Here is a 13,327-nt window from a genome sequence, read left to right as displayed (position 1 = left end):
TGTGTGCATTTTTTATTGTATCGCTTTGTGGAAAGAATATAGTATGCAGAAAACACATGGATTATCAATGTGCTTTTAACATCCGTTCTGCAAAAAGATATGACATGTCCTGTACTCTGCCGCAAAATGCCAACCACATACCCATTGAAATGGTTCCACAGAAAATGCAGATGGAATAACAGTAGTATGCATATTTTGCGGATCCGCAACATAAATATGGTTGTATGCATAAAGCTTAATTAAGGGTTTTTTGTTCCAAAAGGTTTTCAGACCAAATCCAAAAAGCATATATTCCAGGAAAAAAACGAACAAAAAACCCTTAATTAAGCTTTATGCATACAACCATATTTATGTTGCGGAGCCGCAAAATATGTATACTACTGTTATTGCATCTGCATTTTCTTGTGCCCATTTAGAGGGTAAAGTTCACTTTTTATTTTAATTTGGTAATAATTTGTCTGCAGGAAATTGAACCAGAATGTGGAAACCAGCTCTGCCTTTTGTTTCCAACGGATGAAAGCATTGACTTGTATCAAGTCATTCACAAAATGAGGCACAAGAGAAGAATGAATTCTCAGCCCCGATCACGAGGTCGTCCCTCACGCAGAGAAGCAACACGAGAAGTGGGAAGGTTAGAAACGTTCTTTGGACTGATAATAGGCACTTGTGCTGGAGTAACATGACGGACAACACAGCACACATTTCGGTGCCACTGATGAAGAGCAAAAATCCTCACATCAAGCTGCATGGAAGAGTTTGTGGCTTTATTGAGGATTTCATTTTGGTTCCATTGCTCCTGACCCACCCATTCTTCCCCAAACCTCATGTTGCATTACGATTGTCAAGATCTTGCAGGGGCGGTCATCACTAAGGCATGGAGAGCAGATATTGTAGACTAGAATAGACTAGATCTTTAAAATGCAGAGCAAACAAAGCAGCGACCTTACTGAATGCTTAGGCAGAGTCAAGAGTGAGGAATTAAGTATACTTATCAAAAGAAAGTATGTTAATTTCTTGTTAAAAGCCTTTCTTTCAGGTATAACCAAGGATTTCCCCAATCAGATATGGGACTTTTATAATGGATCAAATTTGGTGTTGCAGAAGATGCCACCTCCCTATGGGGAGATAACGCGTTAAAAAAAATAAAAAAAAAATGCTTTGTTTTCAAGAGGAGCCTTGGGACTATTTCCATATGGCTTCACCATGATGTTTTTTAGAAGCAGATTGCAAAATGTGGTCTATAAATAATCCCACAGTGAATACATCTTGCTGAGCTGAAACCGGTTTAGGTTCTGTGGAAAGGGGAGCAAGTTGCACTTGGAGACCCGGCAACAAACCAGAAAGGGTGGCTGTTGCTGTGTCCAGATGCTGGCAGTACCTGTGGACTATAAATGTTTAGTGGATCGTCACGGTTATTTCTCACTTCCTTATGAACTTAACGGCCTGTACCAGGAAAAAAAGGGGTAACGTGGTGTCAGAATTGGAGAAGGCTTTCAAAGAACTGATGCTTAAAAAGCCCTTCAGCCAAATCACTCTACCCCTATTGTAGGCTAATTGCATAAAGCTAACAGGTTTCTTCTAAAGACTGGATGTGTTGTTTTACTGTGGGTAATACGGTGGTAGGTAGAGAGCCAGCGCCACTTCCCCATTTTCTTTCACTCTAAAAGGACACCACCGATTAGGTAGAAGGAAACCTGACAGCCCCTGTTTCATTTCTTTTACTTTTTTTTCCCCCCCCGTTTTTGCTTTATATGGACTGAGTACAAAGAAGTTGTAAGCTGAGGTTACCATTACACTAAAGTGCACACATGTGATGTTTTTATTTTTTTTACTTCAGTTTTGCAATGGACTGCAAAATGTATTGTAACAGCACCACTACACCTTCTCAGGTCCGCCTTGTATATGTGCGGCTTAAAATCCTTAGTGGACTTCTGTATGAACTGTTGCTATATTTTATACCGGTCATAAATGCACTCTACAAGAATGCGGTATGTTCCCTCTTTACACCAGCTTTTATTTTTTATTTTTCTTTATGTGCAACTGCTGTGCTTCTTGCTCAGAATATAACGCTTCACCCAGCAATTTAGTAGGGAGTTGGAATTGTTCATGGTCACTTATTTCAGCTCCTTCAGGAAGTTTTCAGCTGTGAATTGTTTGTGTATTTATTATTTTTTTTCTAATCTCTTTTGAACTGAGTTTTCATTAGAATATATCAAGAGTCGAAAACTGCTAATTTGGGAGGATAGAGTAATTCTGAAACCGTTTAGTCGGCTACAAGGAAATATACCGTACACATATACTGAACAATTTAGTGTGGTTAGGATAGTGTAGTATGTGTTCGATTTTAAAGTTTCTCATTCAAAAGTTACATTCCTGCCAATCTTGGCATACATCACAGCTGGAAGCCTAAAGGACTTATTAGTTTACAATTTTGTTAGTATTCTCCCAGAATTATGTCCGTATGTGCTGCAGTGCATTGATATTAGTGAATCATAGATCATTTTCTTCATTGGAGTCTGGCAGGCTGCTTTAGTATTGTGGCAGCATTTTAAGGTAAGGTAGGCCCAAGTATTCACTACAAGATGACCCGTCGGCTCTCCTGAGCCTTAGGCATCCTGCACGTGAACGTGTGCTTCCCGTTGCCGTATTGCGGATCCGCAATGCACGAGCGCCGTTCAGTGGCCATTCCGCATCACGCATGCGGACCCATTCACTTTAATGGGTCCGCAAATCTGGAGATGCGGAACGGAAACCTACGGGAGCACTACGGTGGGGTTTCGTCCCGTATGTACCTCAAAAAGATAGTGTCCTATCTTTTTTGCGTAACGGCCAGAACGTGGACCGATTAAAGTGTATGGGTCCGCGATCCGCTGCAGCTGCCCCATGGACAGTGTTAGTGCATTGCGGTCCCCAGCACGACCACGGGGCATACACGTTCGTGTGCAGGAGGCCTTAAATTGTCTTAAAATAACAAGAATTTAATTTGCCCATTCTGATCCAAGAACTGATGTTCTGATCCTCCTGCCTTTGCGTCAATGACTTGCCCAAATGCGCTAGACACCGCTGCAGCCATTCACTGGCTTCGACAACGTATGACACTAGACTGCAGAGACCAGTAATTGGCTGCAGGGTAGGATAGGATCAGCTGAGCTGGAAGTGGTGGTTGTTGAAATGGGTGAAAATGTATTCTTTTATTTTATGAAAATTGCTGTTCCCAAGTCAGACAACTCCTTTAAGGACACACAAAGGCAATAAGTAAAACTTCCTCTATCAACCAGGGCAAGGAGCAGCTGCAGGCCCACATGTTTAGTCTAGGTATGAAGCATTATTGAGGTCATTTATCAAACTGGTGTAAATTAGAACTGGCTTAGTTGCCCATAGCGACCAGAGTCCACCTTTCATTTTCCAAAGCAGCTGTCCAAAACAAAGAAGGAATCTGGTTGCTATGGGCAACTAAGCCAGTTCTACTTTGCACCAGTTTCATAAAGGACCCCATATGTTTGTATACCCACATAAGGCTACTTTCACACTAGCGTTCGGGCGGATCCGTTCTGAACGGATCCGCTCATAATAATGCAGACGGAGGCTCCGTTCAGAACGGATCCGTCTGCATTATTTTTTAGCATAGAACAGCTTAGTGTGAAAATAGCCTAGTACGGATCCGTCCAGACTTTCAATGTAAAGTCAATGGGGGACGGATCCGCTTGAAGATTGAGCCATATTGTGGCATCTTCAAACGGATCCGTCCCCATTGACTTACATTGAAAGTCTGGACGGATCCGCACGCCTCCGCACGGCCAGGCGGACACCCGAACGCTGCAAGCAGCGTTCAGGTGTCCGCCTGCTGAGCGGAGCGGAGGCTGAACGCCGCCAGACTGATGCAGTCTGAGCGGATCCGCCTCCATTCAGACTGCATCAGGGCTGGACGGCTGCGTTCGGGTCCGCTCGTGAGCTCCTTCAAACGGAGCTCACGAGCGGACCAGCGAACGCTAGTGTGAAAGCAGCCTAAATTGTATAAGTTCCTGCTGTTCAAAGAATAGAGAGCCAGATGACATGGAAATGTTCGTATGTTCTTTTCAAATCCTATCCACATTGATGTTGGGTACTATATATTATACCTGTTATGTTTTTTATATATGTGAGCAGCTTTACAAATGAAATGTTCTGCTTCTACTGTTGGGTAAGTTTATGGATGTGATTGCAGGGTGTGAGCATGAAGCGCAGTGGTTATCTGCTATAGCCTTTGTTTTAAACCTACCATATCAGGCTTTGGTTTTGTTTTTTTGGCCTTGAGGTTACTTCAGGCTGGCTTTTCCCAGGTATGTACTATAAAATTTAATCTAGTTTTCTGTTTAATTCTTACATTTAATTTATATAGGCGTCGGCCAGAAGATTATGATATTCATAGCAACAGAAAGAAACCAAGAATTGACTACCCCCAAGAGTTTCACCAGCGACCAGGTTAATATCTCTTGCTATATAAGCAAAAAAATAAAGAAACTCTGCGGCACTTCCGTGAATGTGCGTGCGTTTATTCACCCGGTATCATGCGACGTTTCAGTCCTCTCAGTGCGACTGCTTGAGAGGACTGAAACGTTGCATGATACCGGGTGAATAAGCACACATTCACGGAAGTCCCACAGTTACTTTATTTTTTTTGTATTTTGGGCTTGAGGGATCGCCCTTCAACCGCTGGCATTCCAGCATTTGCTCGTTTTACAGCGGCGCTTCCTGATTTATATATTATTGCTATATAAGCATCAAAGGTATCATCAAAAAGGGGCTTTTCTGCCTGTAATGAGCGTCGATCTGCAGATTTACATTTGGCAGTCGTGATATTATAGGAGGATGAACGATCATTAAAGGGTTGTGCGATTTAATGATATTAATGACCTATATTCAGGATAGGTAATCGGTGTCTGATTGGAGAGGGACTAACTCCTGGCACCTAAACTGATCTGCTCTATGAAGGTGCATTCTCTTCAGTGTTTGCCTGCACGCCTTCTACTTTGTAGTAACAGTGCAGTGTAATTACAGCTTCTTCTATTCAAGTGAATAGGATGGACAGATGGAATCATATTGCACTGCTGCTACAAAGTAGAGGACATGCAATCTGACCTATCCTGAGGTCACCACTGCACTATAATGCTCTATTTTTACATGGCCAGATGTGCTGCCAAAAAGCAGTGCCTTATGCTGTTATAAAAGATATATGAGCCGCTGATAAAACTATCCCCGCAGGTGAAGACCCACCCAATGCGAAATTGACAGGACTGGACATTTACCTCGGCCCTGACAGTTTCCTGCCTCTACCATGGCTTCAATTAGCCAATCGAGGGCAGAATCTCTGCTTTGTGCATGCTCTCTGCTCTGAAGCCAATCGATTTGACTGATATGATTGTTCATTTATCTGAACATCGGCCCATGTAAAAGGCCCTTTAGACACCAACAGCAGATTTCTAGATGTTTGCTATCTGACTCCAAAGGTTTGTCTAGCTGTGTATTGGGATATATCTGGAGAAGAGCCTAATTAGTCCCACTGCACAAATAAATATACATTTTTGTATTAGTTTATGCAACCTTCTTTGGTTTTTTTGCTTCCATTATCTTATTGGGGTGCAAAATAATAAAAGATGTAATACTTTACTGCTCCCATTCTACCGCTTGCCGCGTCCCAGCACGGTCTTTACTTCCTGGTCTCTCTTGACAAGGACATGTGACTTCTGTTGTGGGTCACCCAGACCAGATGCATTGGGGTAAGAAGACTATTGCTACTTCTTATTTTACATCATTCTGAGTGTTTTATAATGTAATGTCATTTTTGTTTTACATTACTGATTGAGTTGTATTTGGCTAATAAACATTTCTGTACTAGTTATTATTTTTTTTTATTGTTTGTGCAGTTTGACTTCTACAGCTCCTATAGTATATGCTGTGTAGCAGCTGCTGAAAGCAATGCTGTGAAAAATCAATCAGATTCGCTGTGTGAAGGCTCGTTCCCTGGCAGCCCTATGTGGAACTCTTCTAAGCGGATTTATGCCCATATAATTGTTCAACCTTGTTCTGGGTATAAATCAGTCTAAAAGACAGTGGTTGCGCTTTATAATTGCAGCTCAATCCCATTCACTTGTATTAGACCGGACTGCAGAAACTCCTTGTGACTGACAGACCTGACATCGCTGACCCCAGCTCCACAGCCCCTTCATACAGCTGATGGGGAGGGTGCTGGGAGTCTGCTAAGGAGTACATTGTGCATATTCAGGAATTTTCCTGCTCCTCATGTATAGAAATATAGTGGTCAGTCAGTTTAGTACCTTGCAGTGGACTCCAATACAATTAAAGGGGTTGTCTGGGTTTAGAGCTGAATCCGGACATACCCTTATTTTCACCCAGGCAGCCCCCCAATCTCGTGCTCTGATGCGCTCCCTTGCCCTGCGCTAGATCGGGCTGTTTTGTTTATCATAACACACTGCCAGGCGGAAGCTTCCACCTAGCAGTGTGTTCGATGACGTCACCGGCTCTGATGGGCTGGCTTTAGCGCTTCCCTAGCTGTTTTACTGACTAGGGCAGCGCTAAAGCCCGTCCATCAGTTCCAGTGAAAAAACTTATAAGAATAGACTATTCAGAATTCTGTGTATAAGTCTGTGTAGTCTTGATCCTCTGTTATTCCTCCTAAACATTTAACTGGGTGTTGACCTTTTCCCCCTGTCGGAGAGGTGTGTACCTGGCGTCTAATATTGTTTGCACTGATTGGATAGTGTCAAACTGATGTAGGGACACCCCCTCAAACTGATTGTGAATTCATAGTCATCTAGAAGGACTAACAGAAGAAAGGTACAATGGTAGAGATCTAAGAAAAAGATGATCCAGAATTATTTTAACTAAAACGAACACGTCAGATGATCTGACACGTTCTCTTTAACATTAAGACTCAGTGAATTCCTTCAAACATTTCTGAATTGCTGTAAGTTTTATTATATTACTGGTCTGAATTATGGAGCGGTAACGTGTAGTGTATGTACATAGGTAACACTATACATTTCTGTGTACACAGGGTTTGTCAAGGATCCTCGCTTCCAAGAAGTGGACAGGTAATTTTTTTTTTTTCCACTTCATTTTTCACAATGAAACGCATACAGCCAGTCTGATTCTTATTTCTCTTTCTGCAGAAGATTTACAGGCGTTCGCAGAGATGTGTTTTTAAATGGAGTGAGTATAAATTTGTGTGAAAAACGAACCAAACAATGGTCAGCACACAAAAAGGCTTGGTTTTGTTAGATTGTAACACATTTGGTGGAAAGTATATATATATATATATATATATATATATATATATATATATATATATATATATATATATATATATATATAATTTTTTTTTTTTAAACTAATTTTATTCTTTATTTTTTTTTTTCCCTCCCCCAGTCGTACAACGACTATGTGAGAGAGTTCCATAACATGGGTCCACCTCCACCATGGCAGGGAATGGTTTGTATTGTATTCTGTCTTATTACATTTAAAGTCTAATCCAGAGCAGAAAGCTGTGTCCACTGTCTAGTCACAGTGCTGGATTACTGCAGCGTAGCTTCTATTCACTTGAATGGGAACTGAGCTGCAGTAACCTGGCAAACCACACATAGTAGATGAACGTTTCTGCTTCTGGCTCTGTCCTTTTTTGTATTAGTGCTGCACCTGTACAGAACAGCTGATCAGTGGTGAGGGTCCAACACCTGGCACCCACAATCTAATATTGATGAGCTATCCTAAGGATCGGTCATCAATATCCAGAACCCAGCAAGCCAGTTTTAATTTGGAGTACCACATCTGTCCCTGAAAAATTTATAATAATAAAAACACTGGGTCATTTAGGAAACAGAAATATACCTAAGGGCTCTTTCACACCTGCGTTATTGTCTTCCGGCATAGAGTTCCGTCGTCGGGGCTCTATGCCGGAAGAATCCTGATCAGTTTTATCCTAATGCATTCTGAATGGAGTGAAATCCGTTCAGGATGCATCAGGATGTCTTCAGTTCCGGAACGGAACGTTTTTTTGGCCGGAGAAAATACCGCAGCATGCTGCGCTTTTTGCTTCGGCCAAAAAAACTGAAGACTTGCCGCAAGGCCGAATCCGGAATGAATGCCTATTGAAAGGCATTGATCCGGATCCGGCCTTAAGCTAAACGTCGTTTCGGCGCATTGCCGGATACGACGTTTAGCTTTTTTAGAGTGGTTACCATGGCTGCCGGGACGCTAAAGTCCTGGCAGCCATGGTAAAGTGTAGTGGGGAGCAGCATACTTGCCGTCCGTGCGGCTCCCGGGGCGCTCCAGAGTGACGTCCGGGCGCATGGATGACGTGATCGCATGGCACGTCATCCATGCGCATGGGGCGCTCTGACATCATTCTAGAGCGCCCCGGGAGCTGCACGGATGACAAGTATACCGCTCCTACTATGGCAACCAGGACTTTAATAGCGTCCTGGGTGCAATAGTAACACTGAAAGCATTTTGAAGACTGATCCGTCTTCAAATGCTTTCAGTACACTTGCGTTTTTCCAGATCCGGCGTGTAATTCCGGCAAGTGGAGTACACGCCGGATCCGGACAACGCAAGTGTGAAAGAGGCATAAATTAGGCATATTTCTGGCTCAGATTGTGACCGAGGTCCTTTGTGCCACAATCTGCGACTTTTTCCCTCTCACACCAGGTTCAAAAAGTGGACAAGGTGCGGGCAGGAAAAGGGATGGACTGGCATGCCTTCTAATTTACCATTTTCTGCACCTGTTTTAGGTTTAGAAAGTGGTCTACATGTAAGACAGCTCGGAAGCTGTGTTACATTTAGAAACCGTGGCCGGCTTCTCTACATAACTGCGGCAGATCCACCTCCAGTGCAGAGCTTTATTAAGACCGGCATCTAAAAAGCCAGTCTTAATAAATGTGCCCCCACAGTTTATTTACCATGGCCCTATATCATGGAAAGACGTGCTTTACGTATACAAATAATGGTTATTTTACATACCTGCTAAAGCCTTAGGCTAGGTCTACACGACGACATGTGCACAACTACACTGCAACATTTGTCGCATGACAAATTTTATAATGGTAGTCTATGGTGTCGTAATGCGACATGCTGAGACTGCAACGTGACAGTCGCAGAAAAATCCATTCCATCTCGAATTGATTTTTTGCAACAGTCGCAGTGTGACACCATAGACTATCATTATGTCGCATGACAAAGGTCGTTGTGTAGACCTAGCCTTAAAAAATACCACCATTCTAAAATATAACCTTTAATATTATATAAGTCAATAAACCCTCATAAATACAAAAATGAAATGATGATAAATAAGAGAAAATCAAAATCTAGGTCTGGTAGTAATACCCTTCTGAGGCTGTTGTATGAAGGTTAGAGTAGGTTAGTGGGGCCTATAGGGATAGATGTCCCTGACTCTGGCCCTGATGTAGAAGTTCCTACCTAGATACGGAATAGCCGCCCTGATAAGGGTGATCCAGTTTCTCGTGCCTCCTAGTGACCCTGGAAGGACCCTAGCAAGGGAGGATGATCAGAGAATATACCGTGGGACGGTATTGAACATCTTTACTAATCTATTTTTCTACTATTTTGATATTCACTAGGATATTCACTGTCACTAATTCTGGGTACTTATATTGTTCTATTTATTTTTTTTACTTTAGTACAGGTCTCCTATCAGGGAATTTATATTCTCTGATCATCCTCCCTTGCTAGGGTCGTTCCAGGGTCACTAGGAGGCACGAGAAACGGGATCGCCCTTATCAAGGCGGCTATTCCGTATCTAGGTAGGAACTTCTACATCAGGGCCAGAGTCAGGGACATCTATCCCTATAGGCCCCACTAACCTACTCTAACTCTCATACAACAGCCTCAGAAGGGTATCACTACCAGACCTAGATTTTGATTTTCTTATTTATCATCATTTCATTTTTGTATTTGAGGGTGTATTGACTTTTATATAATGATATTAAAGGTTATATTTTAGAATGGTGGTATTTCTGTGAATTTGTTATACAACCACATTCTACTATAGAATCCCCTGAACAGGATTATGTTCAAACTGTGAATAGACCTAGCCTTAGTTACTTATGGAATGACATTTTATCGCAGAATTATTTTCCCCATGTTACTTAAACAAATTAAATCTTTATAGATAAACTTTTTCTGTGTATGTATCCAGGATTTGTCACATGCAATACTTTCCACTCATCTTTCTCCTCTCAGCCTCCATATCCTGCAATGGAACAGCCTCCACATCATCCATATTATCAGCATCATGCTCCCCCTCCTCAAGCGCATCCACAGTTCTCAGGTCACCATCCAGTTCAGCATGACACACGTTACCGGGATAAACGGGTTGTAAGTTACTATTTATATGTATTGCTTATCTGTCCACGTTCTGTTTTCTTTAGCCCCTTAACCAAACTTTATTTTTTTATTTTTTTTCTCCCCCCCCCCAATCGCTTGAGTTTCCAGCAGGACAAATTGTGTTTTTAAATAGCATCATATTTACCATATTTCATAGGAATTTAAAAATGTTAATCAGAAATGTATTTGATGTTTTATTAATCTAAGGCTCCTATTTATCAAAAATAATGGAGCAGGATGTTCTAGTGGTTCTCGCATCTCCTGTTTTTTCTTGTACTCGAAGGCCCTTAGTTACAATGCCTGAAAATGTGCTGCACATGCCCAGTAATACATTTTTAGAGGAGGAAGATCACCACTGAGCATGCCTGTAGTCATCTCAGAACTGCTAGACCGAACAGGAAAACCGTATTTCAAGGGGTTGGCCAATCTGAGATCTTAATTTTTATTTAAATATTTTTTTATTTTATTATTGGAGATTATTGCATGGTAAAAAGTTATTTTTCCGTGCATGTACACTGAGGAAGTCCAGGCAAGGTGACAAAAAATAAAGCGAATTGCGTGGTTTTTATTTTTCTCTTACGGCGTTCACAGCATAGGAGATATTTTTAACACTCGCCCTGGGCTTCATGCACACAACAGCAGGGAGCTTACCATGGCAGCCAAGTCTTCAGTAGCGTCCTGGCTGCCATGGTAACTGATCAGGTGCCCGCAATTTCACTGCTGGTGCTCCTATCAGAAGCTGCCACCACCTATGACTATAATACAGCCCCTTCTCTTTCCCTCTCTGTCATTGGCGGTCACGGCACAGCGAGTAGGGAAAGACTCTCTCTTTCTCCACTGTGCTGCTGAGGAGAACATGGAGCGCGTGGAGAGCAGCATGCGCCGTGTTCTCTGATGCTAGGCTGCGCAGTATCCCGCTATCGAATCAATCTGGGTACAAAAGTATCAATAATTTGATACCTGTTGCAATCCTATTCCAGGCAGTGGAAAAGTTTCTTATGAATTCATGTACCTGACTGAATTGGTTAATATATTTTTAGATTAATTACATTATGCTATGACTTTTCACTCGGTGTAGGTTTTGTTTGTTTTTCTGTGTGGTTTCTTTGAAAATGTAATACACAACATACATTATTCCTGAACTTTTTTTCCTCTAGCATGACTACGATATGAGAGTGGATGACTTCCTTAGACGTACACAAGCTGTCGTCAGCGGGAGAAGAAGCCGCCCTAGAGAGAGGGAGAGAGAGCGTGAAAGAGAGCGACCAAGAGACAACAGGCGTGATAGAGGTCGTGACCGTGACAGGGATCGGGACCGGGAAAGATTACGTGACCGAGACAGAGGAGATCGAGGGAGATACAGAAGATAAATCATGGGCCAGCATTGGTTTATGTGCACATGGATGTTTGCTTTAGATTCTACTTGTTCTTCATGTGTTTACAAAAAAGCAACCTTTCTGTTCATGCAGTCTATTTAAGAGTTAAAATTACATGCTTATGTTCTGATCCTCTTGTGCACATACTGTAATAACTGGAGAACTGTTAAAATGGCTGAAATTGGGCACTTTTGATACGTTGTAAATGAGCCTATGACATGTAATTGTTCTAACCATATGAAAGATTACATTACTTTCTAATCTATTTGATCCCAGGGTTGCTCAATGGGCAGTAAAATATGCACGAAAGTGGGCGCCTATTCAGTCCCCAGTCTGAAGAGCTGCCATCAGTGGTTGTTGTTGTTTTTTTTTTTTTTTTTTTTTCCCTTCTCTTTCCCTTCTCTCCTCTACATGTAGCTACAGTTTATTCTGTGAAAAAAGAGTGCTGCTATTGAGTATGCAATTTTTTTGAAGGTTAGAATTTCTGTATGACCATGTTGTAAATGACTTCCTAGTTTCCCACTCCATCCAACTTGGCAATGATGAAAGCAATATTTTTGAACATTTGTGTTTAAAGTATGTAAATTCTTCACTTTTTGCTTAGCGCTCCACCTCAGAAGTCTGACTGAGTTTCAGACTCTTAACAGGGAGAGAACATAACCTTGTGTGCTAGCTAGTATGACTGTTAGCTTACGTTATTTTGTATTAAATTGATTATATGTAACTTAATTTGTTTCTGCAGTGGTTTCTTAAGCCATTTTGATAGCAACTATTCAGCTAATGTTTTCTGCTGCAATGTATCTTTTGTGTAGTCTTATACCATAATTTTTTTTAAATTTTTTTTTTTTTTTTTTTTTTTTTTTTTTATAATAAAACCACTGTGGAAATACTATGTGAATGTGTTCATGTCAGGAATTGCAATCAAAGCAGATTTCCAAAATTTGGTTACTCCAAACATTCAGACTTATGTGCCAGCAACACAGCATAAACTTACTTGTAGCGCTACTGTTTGTAATGGTTTATCATACTTTGCAAAGGGGTTTTCCGAGTGTTTTATACTGAAGACCTAAGGATAGGTTGTCAGTATCTGGTGGAGGTCTGACTCCCAGTGCCTCAGCTAATCAGCTTTTTAAAGCGGTCTTGGTGCTCCAGTGAGCACTGTGGCCTCCTTGCAGCTTACCAAGCACAGGGCCGTCCATTGAAGAGCGGCTTGGTATCGCAACTCAGCCCCATTCAATTGAATGTGACTTATCTGCGCCTAAGCCATGTGACTGATGAATGTGAAGTCACTGGCCTACAGTAAGCTGCGAGGAGGCCGCGGCTGACCAGCAGGAATTGGACACCCACTAAGTCTTGATTTGGTTATAGGACACTGGGGAGAAAAAGTCTGGGACATATAATTCGCATATTTGTATTCACACATACAGCTACTCTTGGTAAAATCCAAAAGATATCAGGGTTACCCTGTAAGTGTGAATGGGGCTTTAATAATTGTGGCACCGCAGTGCAGGTCCATGCACCAAAGCAAAAATCTATGCTAGCAAACGTTCTTT

At 41.8% G+C, this 13,327-nt stretch overlaps 1 protein-coding gene across 3 annotated transcripts in view; it reads left to right on the top strand.

Moving 5' to 3' along the window:
* The window catches only part of YTHDC1 (YTH domain containing 1), a 45,606-nt gene extending 32,969 nt beyond the window's left edge, over positions 1 to 12,637 (top strand). For all 3 annotated transcript variants that reach the window (XM_044303691.1, XM_044303708.1, XM_044303700.1), the window contains 7 exons: positions 465 to 631; positions 4,379 to 4,461; positions 7,055 to 7,091; positions 7,170 to 7,209; positions 7,426 to 7,488; positions 10,255 to 10,389; positions 11,556 to 12,637. In XM_044303691.1, the coding sequence (XP_044159626.1) occupies positions 465 to 631; positions 4,379 to 4,461; positions 7,055 to 7,091; positions 7,170 to 7,209; positions 7,426 to 7,488; positions 10,255 to 10,389; positions 11,556 to 11,768 (738 nt within the window). In that variant the 3' untranslated portion in view covers positions 11,769 to 12,637. The remainder of the gene's footprint in view (positions 1 to 464; positions 632 to 4,378; positions 4,462 to 7,054; positions 7,092 to 7,169; positions 7,210 to 7,425; positions 7,489 to 10,254; positions 10,390 to 11,555) is intronic.
* Positions 12,638 to 13,327: the final 690 nt, after the last annotated feature.

This window comes from Bufo gargarizans, chromosome 1, assembly GCF_014858855.1.
Source record: "Bufo gargarizans isolate SCDJY-AF-19 chromosome 1, ASM1485885v1, whole genome shotgun sequence".
Classification (NCBI taxonomy): Eukaryota; Metazoa; Chordata; class Amphibia; order Anura; family Bufonidae; genus Bufo; species Bufo gargarizans.
Note: the sequence above shows the minus strand (reverse complement) of the source record. Positions and strands in the feature narration are given on the sequence as shown.